This window comes from Pimephales promelas, chromosome 6 (genome assembly GCF_988280905.1).
Source record: "Pimephales promelas chromosome 6, fPimPro1.hap1.1, whole genome shotgun sequence".
NCBI lineage: Eukaryota > Metazoa > Chordata > Actinopteri > Cypriniformes > Leuciscidae > Pimephales > Pimephales promelas.
The window spans coordinates 9,976,990-10,000,069 of record NC_142774.1 but is presented as its reverse complement, the minus strand read 5'-3'; the positions used below and the strand labels follow the sequence as shown (position 1 = coordinate 10,000,069).

The window sequence follows — 23,080 nt, the reverse complement described above, 5'->3', positions numbered from 1 at the left end:
ATAAAGATTGTTTTGTTGGTGGTTGCCCAAGGTTAAAATCACTTTAAGTCATTCCAGAGGTCTGTATACCATATAGGCCTATAGTGCAATACTTCATTGGTTTGTACCATGGATAATGCTTCCTGCCTCCTTGCACCCTTTATACCCCACATGTCACTAGATTCAGTGCCAGTCTAGCGCCCGGTGTGTCATCCTCAATAGGGCTTTGTAAGCGCTGCTACCCTGGTCTCTCGACCCACCCCCAGGCAGCTATTCATGGGTTCCCATGATTCCACTCACTTGGCACTGGTACAATATGTGTCTGTCAGTGGCACCTCATCGGCATGCACTGGTGCACGCGCACGCACACACACACATAGGCTGTCTCAACCAAGTGTGCCCACTCACTGTGCTTTCCAGCGACGGTTGAGTCCAAAGCGGTTTGCACACAGGCACTGTTTTGAACTTTCTAGGACTGCTATAAACTCTTGGAAAAAAGGGTTCATCGGGGTTCTATATATGAAGCATAGGGTTCTTTAATCAACTCCAAAGAACCTTTTATGCTAAAAAGGTTCTGTAATGACAAGAACCCTTTTGGCACAAAGGTTCTTCATAGGCTATATTCATTCATATATTACATTATTCTGCAACATTTTGTAATTAAATTATTGTTTATTAAACTGTTGTAGTAACTTAATATCACATTTTAATCATGCTGATTTTTGGAGGAGAAAAACTGAAATGGCACTCTTCGTGTGATGCTAATTAACTACATAAAATGATGTAAATATACTGTATACATTTTCTAACTCCCATATCTTGAATTTTGTGATCATTCACATGCATTCATAATACATTTTAGGGTCTTGATGCTTGTCAATAATATGAAACATTTAAACCGGAAATGACAAAACAAATGATAATGAATGAACCCAAACATTTTTTCCTGGTTACAAAGAATCCTAAAGGGTTCTTATTATTGAACCCTTAAAAATGGTTCTGTATAGAACCTTTTAGGGGTTCCAAATATGTAGCGCTGATAGCAACTTTTAAGGTTCTAGAATCTTTTCTTCTAAGAGTGTAGATTCATCAAATATTTTCTATATTTTCATATGTAAATGGCAATTCATATAATAAATGTTTGCATGTTAATTACAAATACAGAGAAAAAGAAAAAAATATTATATTATATTTTATTATTATCTATTCTTCAAACGGCTTATCCGAGGGTTGCGGCATATTATATTATCTTATATTATATTATATTATATTATATTATTAGGCCTATATTATTATACATTTTTAAAAATGCTTTTTTGATGTGTATTATATTCATTTTTTTATTATTATAAACAGTATAAACACACCACACTGTCCAGGATAATGTCCATACAGTCTATGGAGGTTCAGCAGGAGCTACGTATGCATCTGCCCCTCCCTGTCTGAAAGCATCCGCATCCCCCCCAAACACACACACACACACACTGAACTGGACTGACTCCCCTCTCTCTCTCTCTGTGATGAAGGAGGAGGAGGGACCTGCTCGCGTCGTGAGCTACGTGCTGCTGAATTCACATCGAGCGCCAGTAAAAATCTCAATCTACCACCCCATGCAGACGCATTTCAGGAGCGCACACACTTCACCACAGCCTCAAACCACCTTGGAAGAGATTTGAGTTTACAAGCATCTGTTAACTTACAGCCTACGATGCTCGTGTTTATATGATTACTGATTTGTTAATATCGCGCTCGAATTGCTGCAGATTAAAAGACGTGGTTGGTCTATTTATGGACGGTTGTTAGAAAAAGGTTGGAGCTATATTACATTGAGGAGGCGCTGAATTTGAGCTCTTTTCTATCTGTTTGGGATTGTGATCGAGCAGGAGGGAGGAGTGGCGGAGAAACGACTGGTAAGTCTATAACGTTACTTAGGCTACTACACATGAACAAATATGTTATGCACTATCATAAACAGACATTCTTCATTGGCATTATTTATTCCTCCAGTGCACTGATTAAAGTACGAGACCTAAACTGAAGATTGCAAAAACTGATGTTTTGTGACGTTATAGTCCGCTAGCCTGCTGGTTAGCGATGACCGGATCCTTGTTCTATTGAGTCGGATCCTTAAAATGATTCGGTTGAGGCGTTTCACAATCGGTCTGAATCTGAATCTGTCCGTGCGGCTCTCACTCACTCTACTCGCCGACTCATTGAAGCGCGAAACGCCTCTTTCGAACATGAACACTTTAAAGAATTTGTGAAAAAGCGAAAAGTGTGAAAGCTACTTTTAAAGTTGAAAATTACATTTAAATTTTGTACTGGATATAATTTATCAAGCAACAAGAGTTGACTTTAATTTTATCTAAGAATGAATAAACCTTTCAGTTAAGAGATTGAATTATATTAGACATTAAAATTAGTAGTTTAATGCAAATGCAAATTGCATTTAAATTCAACATGGAATGTTAACACAATAGGCTAATTACTGTAAAACCCTAGGGCGTATTAAAGTAGGCTACAAGTCTACCAACTAGTTAGGCTAGTTGGCTTTTAATAAAATGTAACATCGCAATAAACAGTAATGTGTTTTACACATGTCGGGGACCACGGGATGACTGACTACGTCATAGCGTAAAGAAGGCTGAATCCTTTCAACGAAACAGTTCGTTTCTTTGAAATGAACCGTTTGAACGAATCGATTCCCAGACATTTTTTGGATTTCCCATTAATTTGGCAGAATGGCTTGTGAGCTAATGTAAGTTTTTTTTAGTGTTTAATGGCGGTTATAGTTGTATAATGTTTATGTTAATTACAATTAGACATGTGGTTTCGCTTCTAGGCTACTTTCATTTCTCTGTATCTCAAATGGCAGAGACACCGCCTACTATCGCCAGACGAATACAATTATAACCGGAGCACCCTGAAATGGTTTAACTAACCGAATGCAATTCAAAACCACTCTGCATATGAATTTTCAGCAGCACTTTCTTGAGGCCTTTTATCGGCCGTGTGTTTCAGTTTCTCTAACACTGCGGCGAGCGCTTTTCTGCTGAATGCTCGTTCATTCATTTGTGTTGTCAAACTTCTCGACGTCATAATGATAACAGAAAGCGCGTGGCATGAGCAGAATGTTCTAGGCGCGTGCTGGCCTGACCCCAGCTGTTTGTTGTCCACGTGCTCCTGTTACACAATGTAAACACAATAGTAATCGGTGCACTTCATTATGAACTCCAGCGCTGGAGAATGTTTAGTTATGCTGCATTGACACTTTATTTCATTTTGCCTTGAGATATTTTAAATGACAAATAGGCCAAGATTAAAAAAGTAAATAAAAAATGCATACTTTAAGCCTACTTTTACTTTCTTTTAACTTAGTTGTAGTCGTTTTTAGGGATGACCTTATGTCCATATTATATTTTGTCCTATAGTTATGGTAAATTATTGCATGTTATTATTTATTTAACATCGATTTATTTCAAACGTCCATCAGAACAGACCTGCAACCCATTTGGGGCTGTGGACCACCACAATTTTGGATTGTGAACCACTGATTTTCTACTTCTTTTTAAACTTTAGCTTTGCCTCTGAACCTAAGAGCTGCAAAGAACAGTCCTGGCGAGAAGACGTTCATTTACTTTAATTGCATCTCAAATCATCAAGCAGACAGGTCTGGTCTCTGGTGTAATACTGAGCTTTGCATGCTGTTTTTCAATCTAGCAAGGCTGAACGAAATGTACGGCATGTAATAAGAACTAATCAGGAACTTGTTTTTGTGCACAATGTCTGGAGATGTCAATTTGCCTTATGCCATCCCGGCTGCTCGGTACTAGACAATGAAAATAATAGCCCCCTATGGTGAAGAGGTCAACAGTGTGGCCTAATGTGGTGCAGTACTCCAAAACTATAAACATTTGCCCACAGCGCACTGCTAAAAGCAGTTTATTCAAGGGCAACTGACCCTTTTCACTCGCTCTGTGTTCAGATACTTAATATAAGTTTATTAATATTTCAACATGCTGATGTTTCAAATCAAATTGATAATTTCTGATGTTTTTTGCTTTGTAATCATATACAAAATGCTTGTATGTTACTATATGTTTATATGACTAACATATTCAACTTTGCCAATATAATTTAACTTTGAGGTTACTTAACATGCAAATGAGCTGCTGAACTGATATTAGCCCGTCTTCGAGTCATATATGAATCTCATGAATAGGTTTACACATGCCAGACATGACTCATGGGTCATTTGTGGAACGTGTAGTTAATTCCAAGCCTAATTATTGCTTTCTAATGATGAGTCTGGAAATTGTTTAATTCAGGAAAGTAAACGCGTCATAATGAAGTGATTCGTCATCAGCTGGATTTGCATGTTTGTTCCCCTCAATACTCTTTTATGTAAAAAAAAAAAAAAAGATTACATAACTTTCAAAGACACCGATGTGAATTAGTCATCATGTTTTACAGGCTCCTGAATTCTGAATCCTGCCTAAAATCCACAAAGATGATATATCTGCCAGTGTAAGTGTTAACATAATGCTTTACAACATATTTGATAGCTGAGTTGTCTGGTCATCTAAGGTTAATTGATTCTAAAGGAAATTAAACTGTCTCTCATATGAATGATCACTTAGCTGACATAATGTCTTGTATCAAAAGGTCTTTTTAATGAACAGTTGCTCCAGTATTTCCGGTATGTTTTTATAGACTCCTTGAAATAAAATCACTCTGTGCTGTTTTAGAAATGCTGATTTTATAGCAAAATATTCTTGTGTAATAGTAACACTGTACCTGTGTGCTTATTTGTGACCACATGATGAAAAGAAGATGAGAAATGAGACCAAAAGCAAGACTAGGGCAAAACAAAATACAAAGTTGTTTATGAGAAAGCCCGGTGGGGAATGTCATCTGTAAGGGTAAATTAGGGGCAACAGCTGCTGGTGTCACTTCTACGACTTGTTTGTACCATCTCATGTTACCGTTTAAGCTCACAGGACAGGACACTTGCCCTCTTAGTTCATTTAGGATAATCAGAAATCCCTCATAAAAGCAAATTCAGATCTGTTCTCAAGTCAGTAGAACAAGCCAGATTGCACTTGCATTAGAGAGTATTATTGCAAGATAAGCTATTTGTTTGCATGTACAGTATTAATTCTGAACATATCTTCTCTCTTCCAGTGCTTAGTCAACTCGGCAATACATGTTAACTTTCACCCTGAAATGATCATTTCATTGTTTACTCACCCTCATATTGTTCCACACCCATATGACATTTTTTTTTATCAGTGGAGCAGATACGGACATTGTTTTTCCTTTTGTGCTGGTTGACATAACGTCATATGGGTTTGGTTTTTCTGCAACAATTTACTTGAAGGGGTGTGCAATGCATAATACTGACATGAGTCGACACCTTCATAATTCACATGACACCTTCACACTGAGGTTATGATGTATTGGTTTATGTCAAAGTGTCATAACGTAGTCAATTATATAATGTCAAAATTTAGTGAATGACACTTATTGTCATTAACATGCATGAAACCTCCTTCATATTAATGACATGTCGTGATTATGAATGTGTCATGTCAGTCTTATGCACACACCCCTTCAAGTAAAGTGTTACTGTTTTTTTTCTTCTCTGTCCTCCTGTCTAATCCCTCACCCGCAGCTCTGCTTCTGCCTTAAGTGGATTAATTAGTTGTTGGACTTACACCATTGCCCTGGATTAAACACTGTGTTAGGGGGCTTTCACACTGGTCCAAAAGTGATCGTTCCGTGTTGTGCCAAATTCGGACCCCCTATAGGTTATAACAACCCTTACCGAGGGAACGTTTATATGTCAACAGTGTATTGAAAAAACGTAAAAGGTTTTCATTTGCTTTTGCGCGTATAGCGAAAATGGCTAAAAATGCTGAATTCCCAGGCCAGTTGTTGGTGAGGTAATTTTGTAAAGAAAAATCTACACGCCTAATATAGACCTTATTTAAAGTAGCGCCATAACATGAATAAAAGCAAGACTGTGAGGGATAGACTTACCGTGTTTTTAAGGGCATAAACTCAGATTTTTTAGATATTTTAAGAAAGAAAGATATTTTTGCAGTGTTAATTGTCAGCAAAACAACCCCCAAAATCAACCCCGCCCTTAATATATAACAGTACAACTTACTGAAGAGATGTATGTCTGTTTCTCATAGCCTCACTTTCATCATTCCCATTAAAAATCAAAGATGGCGCTGCTAATAAGGTCTATAGACTGAACATGAAATATGCATTCGCATGATGTCACTGTTTTCACAAATTCACGCTTTTGTAGATTATATGGAGACGATAACGGTATCGTTTTCAAAAACTTGCATTTTAAACCCAATTTTCAAAAGCTTGTTTTTTTCAGACCCTCAAAACGCTATTGTCTAGCCATTAACCTTTTCAGTTAAGAACGGTGTCATGTAAACAGTCTCTACAGGTTGGTTTAGGATTAGGTGTGGGGCTGGCTAGTTGGGTATGGATTACCCAATCCAATGTGGTAACCAGGTAGCAGCCTCAATGAGTGGGGTAATAATTAGCCAGTTAAAATTCTACACAACACCAAAGCCCCCGCAGCGTTGGTCTGGTTTCACGCCCTTATATTGAACCCTGGTGCTTATCCGTTCATCTTACGTCATTACAAAAGTGTATGGGCCATTATGGAAAACAGAACACATGTGAGAGGAGTTAATCTGTTCAGTGACAGTTTATCAGCATCCCTCCTCCACCACCCCATGTCCTCACTTCTAGTTCGAACTATTTCTATCACAACCAGGGCTCGGGCCAAATTCCGAGCTCGGAGCCCTCTCACCAGACAGCCCTCCAAATACACATACATTTTACTATGATCTAATTATATGCAAGTGTGAACTTGTGTGAATTCATTTTGTTGAAGTAATGATGTCACCATCTTCTAAAACTTACAAGCAGGTTACTTTACTTCCTGAACAAGTGTCCCATTGCTTTCACAACATTCACGCAAATCCCACCACAGTTCCAGTGCATCCGAGCTCAAACCACCTCCTACTCTTGGGTTCAGTACCACGGTGCGCATGACAGCTTACACATTACCAATTTCTCATGGGAACCGTGCCCCCGTTTTGAAAGTAATCTCACTGTCCACAAACACTGCTTAATATTTGTTTTTGTGAAAACCATGATTCATTTCTTTAGGGTTCTTTGATTAAGAAAAAGTTTAAAAGGACTGCCATTTTTTGATCCTTGCTGATATAAAAGTGAAATATAAAAATACCACACCGACCAACTGTCACAACATTCAAACTGCTGTGGATATTCTGTATCATAGCAACGAAACTTCTCAACGGAAACGCTCTCAAGCGCCCAAAGCACAGCGTCTTCAGCAGAGCGTCTAGCGTTTTCAGCTGGCAACAAAACGCTTTGGTGGACACACGGCCTTATACCAAAATATTGAATGGAAGTATATACTGTGTAACTTTGGCCAAGGTTTCTTTTACAAGCAATGTCCACATTAATATGATGACGTACATGTACATAAATTCTGTATGTGTTGTGTGGTTAATTTTTGTTGCAAAAAAAAAATTGCAAGCTATCTTGATTAATCTCAAGCTTTGTGAGTGTTCAACTCTGCAAGTTAGAGTTGCTCAAAGGCCCTGTTTACAACTTGTATTAAGATGTGTTTTGGTCGATTAAATCACAAGTGGACGGTGATATACAGAATACAGGTATAAAAGGGGTCTAAAACTTCACGAGTTTGCACTTACATCAAAATAAACGGAGTAAGGATTATTGGTATTTGGCGGGCTGTCCGGGGGAAGGGCTCCGAAGAGTGGTTAAGACTAGAAGTGAGGAGATGGGGTGGTGGAGGGATGCTGATAGAACTGTCAATGAACGGATGTATGTCTGCTCTATCAACGCATTCTCGTCCCAAGGCGTCATACTGACACTTTTGCCAATGAATGCGTATACATCCAGCGCACATGGCACCCTTTAGCGTCAATATAACAAGCTTCGGTTATGGGTAGGTTTAGGTCTGGGGTAGGGTTAGGGTTAGACCACTATGAGGCACCATCTGGCCCTAATATATCTGCTTCTCATATTGACGCTATTGACGGGTGCCATGTGCGTTGGATGTATACGCATTGGCAAAAGCATCAGTATATGACGCCCTAGGATGAGAACGGGCTGGCTGTATATCTTAACTCATTTATTGGGCTGATTAACTAAATGTGGTCGTGTTTAATTAGCTTTGACTATCTGATTGTGCTCCGCATGTGTTTAATTAGGTTTAATTATCTGAATGTGCTCCTTCTGAACTTTAATAAAACATCATGTTTTGAGCTTGTCCATTTTCAACCACTTTGAGTTAGTCAAAAATGCATTAGACCAGATTGCTTTTCGTAGTGCTTTCGATCAGCCGCAAAAGATCTCCACCTTCTGACCTAAAGCATAAACATCATGGGAAGCGCTGGCCAGAATTTAAACTTTGTCGGCTGAAGATATTTGATTTGAAGATTTAAAAAAAACATATCAAACACTCTCTCACCATTCCTGATTTCTAACACGCAATCTCAGCGTTCGCCATATTCTTGCACCATAGCAAAAGCTGCAGTTCTCCATAATGTTTTTCCATCATCTCCAGTTGAATTCATACGTAAATTGAGTGAGATTATTTCGACCATTAGATCATAAGATCTGTTAAAAGCGGATACCTCCCCTCAAATGAAATCAGGGCAAAGGTGGTTCAAAGTGGACAAAAGTTACAGATTAAAAAACACTTAATGTGAACGGGAATGTGTCCGTCTTGTCTAATTTCTACTGCTATCTTAATACCAGATTTAAACAGGGCCAAAGAAGCGCCATTATTTTGGATTGAATAAGGGGAAAATAGTTAAAGAGTAGAGTTATTGATCACACTGGTAAGAAAAGTGTTTGTTTTTGCTGATGTTAGAAGTCAACGTCTGATCTACTATTCTCCTGAGCTGAAGCCTTTTGAAAGCAAGCTTTGTAATTTCAAGGTTTTTTTTTTTTTTCTTGGCGGTTCTTTTGACAGTTCTGCAAGACCATCAAATCTTGTTAAGCACTATGTAAGAAGAGATACTAAACTCATGACCAAATATTCTCACTAACCTTGCACAGACACTGTCAGGACCCACACCACTCCCCTTACGAAGCTGGAGGCCCTCGAGTTTTGTTGTAATATTAAGTTTCAAATGTGCAACTGGGATAGCCAGGGCTCAAGGCTCAGTGGAAATTTCCACTTCAGATTCAGACAGCAGCCTTTGTTCTGGTGCAGGGGCTTGCCACAAGCCGCTGGAAATTGGCATGGGACTTTGTTGTGAAAGAGTGCAAACAGAGCTTTTTCCAGACACGAAACATAGACAAATGATGATAAAAAAAAGAAAACAATCTAAAAATCGGTCTCAACTTCTGGCAAAGCATGTTCCTGTTTTATAAGTCTCCAAAGAAAAGAAGGATATTGAGCAATTCAACTTTCTCAGCCCTTAACGGTCAGTAGACTATACTTTTTTCCCCCCTGAAATCAAGTGCATTGCGTAATAATTTTGCTTTCCAGCGCCCCGTTTTACTGGAATCAGGCATCACTGGGATTAGGGATTTTAATTATCCAATACAATATTCCTAATATAGCCCTCAAAATGTTTGGAGTCCTGGTGTTTGTTAAAAGGGAATGTTTACCCAATTATGCTCAGTAGGGGCATGTTAACAGGAAAACCCCCCCACTGTTTTACAGTTCTTAAGCCTTGAGATATTGAGCTCCTCCTTTGATGGTGGGGGGTAGCAACCACCCTTCCTATGATGGAAGATTACCAGAAGTACTCTGCGAGGAGTCATGTTTCTTCTTGAGTGTGTTCCCATGAGGAAATTGGAGTTTTAGCTATAGGCATAGCATAGGTGGGTTATAAAAGCAAGGATTCATAAGTGTGTCATATCGATTTTTATGGGAGTTACACAAGTTTGTCATGTTGTCGAAGGGTGGTGTCATTATGAGTAGTAGAGTTATTTTGGTCTTGTTTTGCTGAATGGATTTTACAGTTTAAAACAGTTTACGTAGCGGAAAAATGATATAGTTTATTTTTGTTACAAAAGTAATCTAATATAAACACTTTTGGTTTAATGCAAAAAAAGCTATGGCCACAGTATACTGATTTTTGAAGAATCACAGAATGCAATATCATACACTTTGAAAAGGAAACTTTTCTTTGGCTGTTCCGAAATCCCAAAATTTACTCAAAACGAACTTCGTTTTGGTCTAATTTGGTTCGAAATTATGTCACATCGGTTCTTTCTTGGATTTATCTTAAAGTATGTATCGAGTATGTCCAATATTTGTCTTGAGCTATGCATGAGTATTGCACTAGTGACATGCTGATGTCACTTTGAGTGTTTCCTGTGAATAACATGTGAAGAGCGCTATTGGTTTGACATGCAAAGCCCTTATTTTGATCCTGCAAGGCAGTTAGGATGATGCCTTAGGTTTAAATGTTGACATTTGAATGTAATTCATCTATAATATGTTTGTACCACTCAATGGATGAGTGAATATCCCGCATTAAAGTATGCCACTGGGTCCTTAGCTGCCAGACAACGTAAGAGAGGTCATTATAAAGGTGTGTACTGATGGTCTGCTTCACTAGGTTTCACTGCATCACTGGCCTTGCAAACACTAGCAATCAGAGTGTGTAATTATAGTTCTCTTTACAGCAATAAATGCTTTCTTTTGCGTCTGTGTTAAGCGGCAAAGGGAGACATGAGTCATGAGCACATTTGAAAGTAAAGTTAAATAGTTGCATATCCATATATGGAGAATTGTCTTGGTAACTTAAAGACAGAGAAAGAGAAAGTTTCTAATCTATTCCCAAAATACCCCCTTTTTTTACTCTCTTACTGGTAACAAACATTGGAAATTTACTTGGGTTTTGTAAAATTCCCTGCTTTTTAGCTTTTAAATCTGAACATATAAATAATCTGCTAAATGACAATTGTGTAATTGTCATGTAATTGTAAAACATAATATATACAATTATGTGAACTCAAATGCTGAATAATTGTTAGCTAGCTGAATAGCTATTATCTATTATTAGCAATTAACTAATTGTCCCAGTAAATACTGATGTTTTCTAGTATTCAGGCCGTTGACTGCACAATTTATTTTTAATCTTTGTACATAAAACTCATTTCTATTCCCCGTTTTACATTTAAAGATAGAAGCCTCCTCAACTTTTCTCTTTTTACAGAACTCTAAAAAAAACGCTATTATTTAAAATCACTGCTGCCTTGAGTGAACCTTACATACATTTTCCCCCAGACAGATGTCATGGGTGCACTGAAAGTGTCACTATGTCGATTTAGGATTGGATAAATACCAGTTGTGACCTACAGATGTGAATGAGGACCAGACAGATACTTTGACTTTGACACAAGGCCTGCATTGACTTTAACTGGGAGAATTCAATGTATGCGATGAATGCACTTTGAATGCATTTTCCCCCACTCTGCTGGTGGGTTGTGCTCGCGTGGACAGATTGGTTGGTGGTAATGCAGGCTTTTCCCCTGTTGTTTGTCATACTGTATTGTTCACATCAGGGCACAGTAGGTTTGGAATTACGATTAGAGCTTAGCAACACGCATACATTAGAATGTGACATTTTGCCCTATGATCTTATGTAATGTGATAAAGTATTTCCACTTTATAAATAAATAGATAACGAGAGGGAAGATGTAGAACAACAGAAAATACAATTTTGTTGGTACTTCTCCAAAAGCGGTGACATGCTTTATTTCTGTTTTCTGCAAAGTGGTATCTTGTCTAATATCAAATTTCACATGAATTGGTTGTCTTATTTGGAAATAAGGTATAGCCGTATTTGCATAAAGTCTAGACATGATGAAAATAATGATTTGGCTCTTTCTGCTTCTTGGGTGGTAAAACCACAATATTCAGCCACTTTTGCATTATGTAATACCAAGAGATCGGAGCTGATTCTTAGAAATGACATATTTCTTACCTTGGACCCACGAGTAAATTTTTGCAGAGTTTCTACATCTCTAGCTCACTCTTGCTCTTGCATCTCACCTGGCTCCTTTAATTCTCTCTTCTGGCAATATTATTTTACTCACTCAGAGATATTTGGTTAAAGACTTGTTTGTTAGGTTTTTCACTATTATTACCTACAATTTTTTAATTGTTCTATTATTTGTATTATTCATTTTATTTTTACTTAAATAAAATCATTTTTATTCATCACTTCACCGTCTGACTGGATCTCACTGCATTACGCTCAAATATTGTTTTCGAGTAGCAATTGTATATATTTACCACAATGTTGTGAGAAAGTCATCCTGTGGCTTCCAGTTAAAGGATTGATAAGTTCTCTTGTTTGTCTACAAGGCCCTATCAGGCCTTGCCCCCAGTAGATCAGTGATCTTATTATTCCCTACTCTCCTTCTAGAGTTCTCAGGTCCTCCAATCAATGGCTTTTAAAGGTCCCTCGTTGTCATTTAAAATCAAAAGGAGATCGTACTTTTTTCCGTGGTAGGTCCCAAACTATGAAATAGTCTCCCATTCCATGTGAGTTCAGCTTCATCAATTGCCACTTCTAAATATAAAAAAAACAAACATATTTATGTTCTTTAGCTTTTGAATAAGTTATGTTTGATTTGTTGTATGTTTTTAATGTTATCATTTTTGAAAAGCACTTTGGGGCAACGTCTGTTTGAAAATGTGCTGCTATAAATAATGTAGCTTGCTTGCTTGTGGGAATAGTTTTTGTTTCTCTTTAACAAGGGTCCTAATGTACTTTGTTGTAGTTCAAGTGTTATAGTTCACTAATTGCAAGCTATTGAGCCTTTTTTGATACTTCTCACTCAGGTTGGTTTACCCTGAAGCTGAAAGGAAATAAAGTAGATGGCGAATAGGGCCCTATAGAGTAGGTTTTGTTGCTTTGTTTTATTAAAACCAAAAAGTGCTTTACTTCTTAAGTGCACATGGTTCACAGTAAGTGAATCATTGTGTATAGTCAGAAGCCTCTTTTGAGCTTAAGAGCCTTCTTTTTATATCCCATCTCAGTATATGAAGGATTGTAAAATGCAATAAATTTCGAATAAGTAAGGGCCACTCCAGTTTTACTCTGCACTTCCTCTCAGCTCTGAGAGTGACTCAATATGCTATTGAAATGCTTTTCCTCCACAGTGGAGGTAAAAATACCATTTGGCAGTGTTGTAACGGCAAGCTGAGCATTGCAGAATGACCTTGTCGGGTCAGTTTGGTGACATAATGGGAAGTAGGGGTGAAAAGGGACTTGATATTGCACCCTGTAGCATAGAAGATCAAAAAAGAGAAGCCTTTTAAGTCTTACTTCTCTTCTTTTTGGATGGTAGCAATGGCCTGACAGACGCTTCAAAAACCCCTTTGAATTTTGGGTTGTTTTCCACAGCAGGACAGCGGCTCCAGGATAGCATTTGGTGTCTGAGACTCTCTTACCCAACAGAAGTTGGTGTGTGAAACCGTCACTCCAGTATACAAGGAGGTTTCCTTCACGGTGTCCCTGTTGCGACCTCGTAAGCTTTCCCTATTCTCACTTTTGAGAAGTTGACATGCTTTTTAGACCATCTGACCGGCCCACTATTGGAGATTCCCTTTGCAGACAAGGGTTCAGGAAAGTTACAAAACGTACTTACTTTGGCCATCGAGAATGAGACAGGAAGGAAAGATGTCTACTGCTCATTTAAGAAACATTTTCTTTGAATCACAGGATCACAGAAGCTGTGTGCGAGAGCCAGTTTTGTTTTGAATGGGGTTTCCATTTTTTATTGCTGGAACAAACTCATACCAAAGCAAAATTGGCAAAGGAAAGCAGCAGCGCAGACAATACGTGAAGAAATTAGTTTGAAACCCTTTCGGATGAAAACAATACTGTATTCATTAAAGTGTTTTATTACCTCAGTTTGCAACGTAAAAAGTAACTGTGTGTTTGAAACAGCAGCAGATATTTGCATTTACTGGATAAATCATATTTATGATGGAATGGAATTACAGCACAGTATTTGAACTTGCTTATTTTGCCTTTCAGTGTCTCTGAGATTTTTATGATGCTTTTACCAATTCCCAATTAATTATTATGATCATATTTTAAATAAAGTGAAAGAATGGGCTATTTAATCGGTCACAGCGAGCTGTTGATTATTCGTTATTATTGATATTACCCCAGAATTTCAACATCAGTTCATACCTAATGATTGTGGTGGATTTTTTTGAACCTATCCAAAACAATTTGTGTACTCAGTCTGCCCTCATTATGTTTGATAAACACGAATTTAACTTGGAATGCTGTGATTGTTAACTGGGGTGCAATTGATGTTTTAACAAATGCATACGTTGTCTCCTTGTCTCTGAGCAGGTCACTGTAGCCCGACTTTGACCCTTCTTTAAAGTGGAGGCAAACCAATTAGAAGTAGTTGAAACCGTTTTTGCTCACTTAATATCAGCATGAATACCTTACCTTAGCTGATACTGAGAATCTTCATTTTTAGTTCTCTATTTGTTTGTTCAGGTTAATGTTTCACCAGTCAAAACAGATACGTTGGTGCAAATATTCACCACAGTTCTCTAAGATATTTTATCAGAAGACCTCAAACATTTGGACAATAGTGTATACTTTTTCTCATGGTACTAGATACTTTGCCCAGTTGGGCCGTGTAATGACTGCAGGGTTTTGTTGAATATATTACAGAGGCTGCTGTTTTGGATTATTTGGATTTTATTTATATTTTATTGCCAGAGCTGGTCAAAAGTTATATATAGATTTGGTTAAAAAAGTAAAAATGTGTGTTAGCAAGTAATCATTCAGCAACATTCCTTCTTTTTCCAAACCACTCTTAGTGCCAAATGACACTTACAAGAAGGAAAAGTAATTGCCTGCAGGCAGCGGAGCCTCTCCCAGTCTTGAACCCAATCCCTCATTCTTTTAATATGTAGGTCCTTCCGGATTCCTTTCCATGTCCTGAACTTGTGGAGTTTTCCAAATGACATGTATCATTGTGTTTAAGGGCATTAAAATGTCAATAAGCCTGCATATTTGGGTTATGTGACATAAACCGGGCCACTATAGCTGAGATGATTAATGCTTGTTAAGCAAACCCCCAACCAAGCCAATAAAACAGTACTGTTTACTATAGGCCTACTTACTAGTAGTGAGGGATGTTGTTATTGAAATAACAGAGTTTGTGTTAAGCCAGCTGGTCATTGATTTTCTGTTTGGATATTTACCCTCATCTGTCAAAAAGCTTTAGATGCTGTAATGGACATAGACAGGAAAGTAAACAATCTGTTTGTGGTCAGCAAGAATCTGGGTGAAAGTAGGAGCACTTCTGAATGTGTCAAAGGCCTTCACAGTCAGACAGGTCCAGGACATCAAATGTTTATAGGGAGAGTAAAGCTCCACGTATGATGGATAACACCCAGCTGTGTTGAGCTGTTAGGTCACACAAATGGTTCTCTACACCCCCCACCCCACTTTGTTTATACACACAGTCTCACATGAGTCGTATCCTAAAATGCATGCCCAGACATGCCCGTATTGGGGGGAGTAACATCCTGAATGCCCAGTGAAATCTCTTACTCTCACACACATATATAAACAAAGACCCATGCACACTACACACATTTTTGTTCTTAAATAGTGGTGGCGATCTGCTATTGAGCCCAGTTGTTCTTAAATCAAGATTTTTTTTAGGAAGTAGTAAGTAATATCCTATTATTTATTATCTATTGTTTAGTTCTCATACTTTGAGCGGTTTCCTACTTTCAATTATATTAAGGTGGTAACTTTCTTTTTACTTGTAGGCCATACTTGTTGTTTTATATTGAGTTTCTGTATCTCCAAACCAAGCGGCAACATTCTAATTTGAAACATGAAGCCTACCCAGAAGTGTGAAAAACTGCAATGCATCGAAAATCCACTAGAGGCCGGTCCCAAAAGGGAGCAAATGTCCAATTTTTTTAACTCGTTAGTTTAGATGGTATTTAGATATAAAATGTATGACAAATAAGGGAGGTTAACTTTGATTGACAGCTGTTAATGGGCTGCGCCAAGTGGAATTTGACGTCTCCGCCATGATCTGACACAACACATCATACCACCTCTGTATCCTTTCTGATTTTGTATTTCCCAAGATTTTCCAGTATGGCGCCGCCCATACCCCCCATAAACAGCCTTAAAATTGTTCTTCAGAAAGTGTGTGGGTGACGTCACAGACCTCATATTTTTTACAGTCTATGCCCCTAACCCTACTCCTAAAGCTCACAAAACCTGTTTGGCATTTTTATGTTTTAAGGGAAGGCAGTGTAATACTAAAAAACTAATACTAACACTCATTACTTAACTACTAATACTTAATAGATATTACTAGAACACTTTTTAATTGTCCAAAATCTTTTCTAGTGTGACTGTACCCACGCCATTCCTTAATTTAGGTTTTGGCAATAAAAGTTGTTCATCTTTCATGTTAGCAATTTTGAGGGTTTATTTTGAGTTATTTTTCCAGTCAGAAAATGAATATATTAAATGTAAATGCTCACAACAGACTAAATCAAAGCTGAGCTGACTCTCAGTAGATTAGTTAACACTAATTTCCCACAGATAGACAGTGTGGGAATTGCTTAATGGCTCCTGCAGGACCAATGTTCTCAAGCTCTCTCCACTGGAATATTAAATGCACTGCCCAATGCACAATTTAAGGCATTAATGAGTTTATTCATTGGTTTGTTGTTGGATATAATATGCAGTTGTTGTGTAAACAGTTTAGAAGCCAAGCCAAATATCAAATCACAATTATATTGATGAGAACATACGCTTATACGTGCATCGGCAGAAAGGGTGATTATTTTCCTTTGCGATTTGAGGTGGACTAATGGGCATTTACACTAGCATTTAGTGTTGTGATCAATGAGCCAATCTCTGATGTTTCTTTATCTCTCTTCTCTTTCGTTCTCTGACCAGGTTATCCATGACCTCAGATTTACAGCATTACACTTTCAGGATGCCGAATATAGGGTTTCAGAACCTTCCCCTCAATATCTACATTGTTGTCTTTGGGACAGCCATTTTCGTCTTCATCCTCAGTCTACTCTTCTGCTGCTACCTGATTCGGTAAGACCACCTTGCGACAGCAGAATGTGTTTGAACAAGCCTCAGAATGCCATACATTTGTTTATTTATCCTCTTCAGTCGGTTTCAGGGTTTGAGCGTCTTTATCTGATCCCTAAATATTTAGGCTACAAAACGGACCTGTTGTAATTAAACACAATTAAGTGGAATTTGCATCATGATTTGTTAGGAAATTCTTGAAAAATGAAAATCAACCCAAAATGTGCAAGTGGGTGTTGTTGGAACCATGGTAGACTGGTGTTTATCTAGACAACTGTTGAATGTACCAATCCCCAAAGGTAAAATGGAAAATGGAAGGGAGTTTAAGAGACTTATATGAGAGGATAGAGGAGTGCTGACAGATTATGGTGGAACAGAGAAGTTCCCTTTCATCTTAACACCGTGTCCATTCCATGTGGGGAAGCTTTTATCATGCTCACTTTGAAGGATGAACCAACTCTGAATTTCAGAGCCATACTTTAATTATTAGTGGCTGCCCAATAAAGAGGTAAGGATAAATTAGCAAATTCATTGAATTCCTCAATATATAATAGGGATGTTCAATTTTAGTCTTAGAATTAGCCTTGTTAAGCCATGGGTTCCCTCAGGAAATTTGGATTTAGTTTTGGATTTATGAGTAAAATAAGGTCTTGAAGAGACTTTCCTTATTTGATTTACGACATAAATCACACACAGTCATACCGTAATGGAAATTTGTTTAAACATAAATTCCATTGGGAGCCCATGGCAAATTAGCCTTCAAGGTTGGTGCAAACCATGTCTTTTATGACATGCATGAACAGCTTCACTGCAATGCAGCATTCCTTAAAAAACAATAATCACAACAACAAGGTAACTGTATGGCATTTTGAAGAAAGATCATGATTGCTTGTGCCTGAAATGGTTTCTATGTGCGTGTTCAATGCATAAATCATGAAGAGTGAGAAGGTCACACAGCACAGTTTGGAGAAGCTAAGATAGCTACTGACTTGATAATCTGAATTGAAAATAAAAGCTCCCTCACTGTGGATTTGGCTTGTAGTTTCCATGTAAAGCTTAGCTGCACAATCCCAAATCAATGCATTTTCTACCATACATTGTCTCACTTCCATTATGGTTTGAGTGAACTTTGCAGGAGCTGCTCAATAACTTGAAGGACATTGATTAACTTTTCTAGTGAGAATGAACCTGGTAATGATAAAACAACCAAACTGCCCACTGATGCTTTATGGCTTAAGAAACTCCATTCTCAGTGAGCTACAGAGCTGCTGCTGCCCAGTCAAATTTGCAATGTGGTCATTCTTAGCAGCAGAGATAATATATCTTTAAAGTGCAATTGAAACGTGTAGCATCTGTTACTTAAGCCTCCAAATCCAGCCTACCCAGTGTGGGAGATTTTAATTTGAAATTTTATTTAACTTTGCCTCCCCCTTACCGTATTTTCAAATGTGTACATGTTTTGGTAGCCTTGTATAGTCTTATATTATTAATCTCAACAATGAAAACGCTGGATTCTCGAATGAAAAACTGTCAGATTACCAAATTCATCTTTAAAAAGATTTGTATTTAGCCCACATTTCAGACTTCTGAAGATGCAGTCTCCCTTGCATTGGATCACAAATATTCATAACTTACTCATTGAATTAACCAGAAAGCATTTGTTATGCCCCCATTACTAGAACACACACACAATTGCCCTGAAAACTATTTGGACACTTCAGGCACACTTAAATATTGCATTGCATTAAATAACAAAACGTCCAAATAACTTGCATTTGTTTTAGATGACTGCACAAGCACGCTTTTCACAAAAAAAATACAGTATGTTTGTTAGGTACGTAGAGCCACTGTACATCTGAAAACCAGCAGACTAGAATGGAAATGCAATTGCAATTTCAGCAAGTACCGAAATAGTAGGCTAGCATTCTACCTAGCTGCATTTTTCACTATATTTTTAGCAAGCTATTTTTCACCTCGACATATACCCTCAGCATCATTGAAACAATAGGCAAGAGGCTGGAGTGCTTATTCTCAGCTTTTTTACATTTAGCAAATGCTTTTGACAGGATGGAGACATCCCTACTGAGACCAATATATGCTGTTTTGTGAGTTTGTGTAACCAGCAGACGTCTTAATGGACTAGTTCAGCCAAAAAATGGAAATGAAATTAAATTTTGTCATTTATTCAAACTGTTATTGACAAAATGACATCCAAAATGACAAATACTCTGATCTGGCCGACTGTACAGACTTAAATTTCAGCCTTTTCTACACTAAACAGGCTTCAAAAGATTTGGAATATAATTGTATGGACCTCAAGTAAGATACTTTTTGGCACACTTTACTATAAGATTTAATTAGTTAACATTAGATTGCGCAATGCAAATTAACATGACCATGAACATTTTTATTAACTAACATTAATAAAGGTTAATAAATGCTGTAATAATATACAGTATTGCTCATTGTTAGTTAATGCATTAACAAATTATACCTTATTGTTAAGTGTTACCATACTTTTAGAGTTTGAAAACTCAAACACTCCAGTCCCATGTCAGATGACCAGCACAATCATAATGGGGAGTAAATAATGACAGAATTCTCCTTTGTTGGTGAAACTATTCCTTCAGCTAACTGAACCAACTAGTTTTGGCTACACCAGTCCACCAGCTAGACAAGCATGAAGTTGGTCTACCCAGCAGGGACTTTAGTGTAAAACATGCTTTGTGATGAAATAATTGAGAACTGTGCAGATGACCTCTTTAGTTGTCGATATAAAGCACTATTTTATCATGAACATCAAAGACTTGAATCAAGGGCCATCCGATTGTAGAGTCGTGCGACTGTGGATTTTCAATGTGAAAGATGGGGGGAGTCCTGAGCTCAAGTGGACCTGTGAAGGACGTCGTGATTCTGAGCAAACACACGCAGTCGCACGTAGCAGCCATGCACCAGCTCCGACACACAAATGTGAAATGCCCCTGTGACAGGCGAACACACACTTAGAAAAGAAAAGGGGTGGGTGGGTGGGTGTTTGTCTGGTACAGTCATCCTCATGGGAAGAGAATCGAAATTCACACACACACGTCTGAGATTGAGCACTCAGTGTGATGTTAATAGCTGTACCAGTTATATTACAATGCAGGGAAATGGTCACAAGGTGGTTTTCAAGAATTGTAACGCCTGCCTAATGGTGCGTTATAAATCATGACTGCCTGTAGTTTGTCAAACAACAGTTCATCTAGACCTAGTCTATCTCAGGTCAGGAACTAGACTGAAAGATGACTACACGAATTTAGCAACATAAATGTCTTGATATTTCGCCATCCCTTTCCGTTCTGATCATACTTTTGCTTTGAAGAATGAATAGTCCATGACGACTTCTTTCAGCCGTTCACACAGAACAATTTTTTTTTTTTGCTAGACGGATGTGTTGCACTTGTGAATTTTGCAATATCTTCCGCTAAAAACGCAGCGCTTAAGTTAAAAAATTCAACATAAAGTATCTCTTTTAAACTGTGATAAAGGCCTTTTAGACATTAAAGGAGTAGTTCACTTTAAAAAAAAAAAAACTCTTGCTGATAATTTACCCAACCCCATGTCATTCGAGATGTCCATGTCTTTCTTTCTTCAATCGAAAAGATTTTAATGAAAACATTCCAGGATTTTCTCCATATAATGGACTTCAATGGGAACCAAACGGTTCAAAGTCCAATTGAGAGTTTCAGTGCAGCAAAACGATCGATCATTTAAAAAATAAATAAAAAAAAAGTTTAAGTTTTATAAGCACAAATACTCGCCTTGCTCTGTTCTGTGATGACCGTTCGTGACTCTACTGTTCAAACTCGTTCATCAAAATGAAGAAATCTTTTTTTGAGCCATGACTCGAAGGGTCCAGATAAGACCCTTATTCATTGTCTGATGTCGTTGAAAGCCCTTTAAAGCTGCATTGAAGCTGTCATTTGTACCTTGAACCATTTGATTCCCAATGAAGTCCTGGAATGTTTTCATCAAAAACCTTAATTCCTTTTCGACTGAAGAAAGAAAGACGTGGACATCTTGGAAGACATGGGGGTGAGTAAATTATCAGAAAAAGTGTTTTTTTAAAAGTGAACTACAAAGATGAGTGGTTTGTTTTTGGATAAACCACAAACATGCCCTGAAGTACCCATAAATCACACTCCCTCACCTCTAAATTCCTCCAAAGGGAGTATCTGCTCCTTTACCTATTTTTTTTTTTTCACATCCAACTCTCTTTTCCCTTGAGACTTTTCTTAATGAATCTTTTCTTTAATGAACTATATTCATTTCTGGATGTGATTGTATAATACTGCAGTATTGTATGTTGTGTTCACTTGTGCCTTTCCTTTGTACAGGAAGGAATATTGGCCTGGTCTGAAATATTGTTGTTTGTTGTTGTTGCTGAATTCATTTTCCTAGCTTTCACAGAATTTACATATGAAGGGTTTCAGAAAAACAATCAATCATAAAAGGCCTAGATGAATGTCTTCTAAAGCTACTATTACTGGACTATAACTAATGTTCTAACAACCCTACGGACATAAAATAAACTTGAGGCTAAACATAGTGTATAGCGTTTGCTGCTTTTCCTTAAATAGCCTTTTTCTTACACTAGATACTCTTCCATCATGCCTGACACATTCCAGTTATTTTCCATCAAGGTTCCTCTCTCTCTCTCTGTGTGTGTGTTTCTGTGTCGCACACACTTGCTCAAGATCAAAATAGTGTTAAATGTAGACTGTCCATTGCTTGGCTGCCTCCATTTCTTGAGTTCATGCCAAGAGTATCTGTATAGTTCTTTTAAAGGGTCTGACAGTCACACTCGGTAAAGCATTGCAGTGGTGTGAGTGGGTGATGCTTGGGCAGTTTGGTTCAGACAGTCTGTTAAAGTCTGGTCAAGCTTAATGAGACAATACAAGACCTAAATCATCCTGAAAGACTCTAAAGATAGTTTAAACATACCAAGGCAGCTCAAAGCACCGCTAGAACTGAACTGGACAGTTATTTTTTTAACAAAAAACGAGACATGAAAAGTAATTTGAAAGTGGATGGCAATGTGTTTAGCAGGTTGATTTTGTGATTAGGCTCAAATGTAGTAGATAAAATGTACACTTTGATGGTATCCAGTGAAAAATGTAACTTAGCAACACACCAAAATACATGTTATATGAAATATGTGGTGAATCATTTTTTTTATTTTTTTTAGTTCAATGCTTTTTAAATGATCAGCACAGCTAAAGTTATGCCTTATGGGGACTGAAAGCTACAATTTGTCAAACTGTGACTGAAAAAACAGATCCAGGCATGGGTTGACCATATACAGCTGGATTATATAAACAGAGGTCCAGAAGCACAATGCATTTTTTAACACCCAACAAAACCCATTGGAATTTAAAATGGTCTGTGTTTAGTATCATGGTTTAACTCAATGATTTTGGCCTATGTTTGTATATAGTTTGGTAATGTCTCTCCAACACAAGTTTTTGAAAATGTTGTAACCCTTTGAACTAAAACAAAGATTTCTTTTTGCCTAGGTTACGGCACCAGGCGCACAAAGAGCTCTATGCATACAAGCAGGTAAGCTGCTATTAAAACCCTTAACTCTATTGTATACTGTACATTAATTACGGCATGATTCAAAATGGGTGTAAACGTGAGGGTTTCTGTTATTTTTTCATGCAATTTCATATGTTTCAGTTATATATATTAATTACTAATTAATTTTTTTTTTTTTTCGTTTACAGGTTATTCAAAAGGAAAAAGTCAAAGAATTAAACTTGCATGAGGTAGGAGTTCCCCCTTTCATCCAACTGTGCAGAAATGATTATAATTTACATATTTTTTGTGGCCAATCATTTACTTGATGTTTCAGGCAAGAGGTTAAATATGTGCTTATGACATCTTTG

The 23,080-nt window shown here is 37.6% G+C and overlaps 1 protein-coding gene across 3 annotated transcripts in view; it reads left to right on the top strand.

The window, feature by feature from the left end:
- The first annotated feature begins 1,502 nt into the window (after positions 1-1,502).
- rnf24 (ring finger protein 24) overlaps positions 1,503-23,080 on the top strand; it is a 30,692-nt gene continuing 9,114 nt past the window's right edge. The window contains exons 1-5 of one of the 3 annotated variants that reach the window (XM_039689154.2): positions 1,503-1,889; positions 4,453-4,506; positions 17,007-17,156; positions 22,709-22,751; positions 22,919-22,960. In XM_039689154.2, coding sequence (XP_039545088.2) covers positions 4,490-4,506; positions 17,007-17,156; positions 22,709-22,751; positions 22,919-22,960 — 252 coding nt within the window. In that variant the 5' untranslated portion in view covers positions 1,503-1,889; positions 4,453-4,489. Of the gene's footprint in view, positions 1,890-4,452; positions 4,507-9,340; positions 9,498-17,006; positions 17,157-22,708; positions 22,752-22,918; positions 22,961-23,080 lie in introns of those variants that run through there. The other 2 variants (XM_039689165.2, XM_039689173.2) reach the window with 2 other exon arrangements.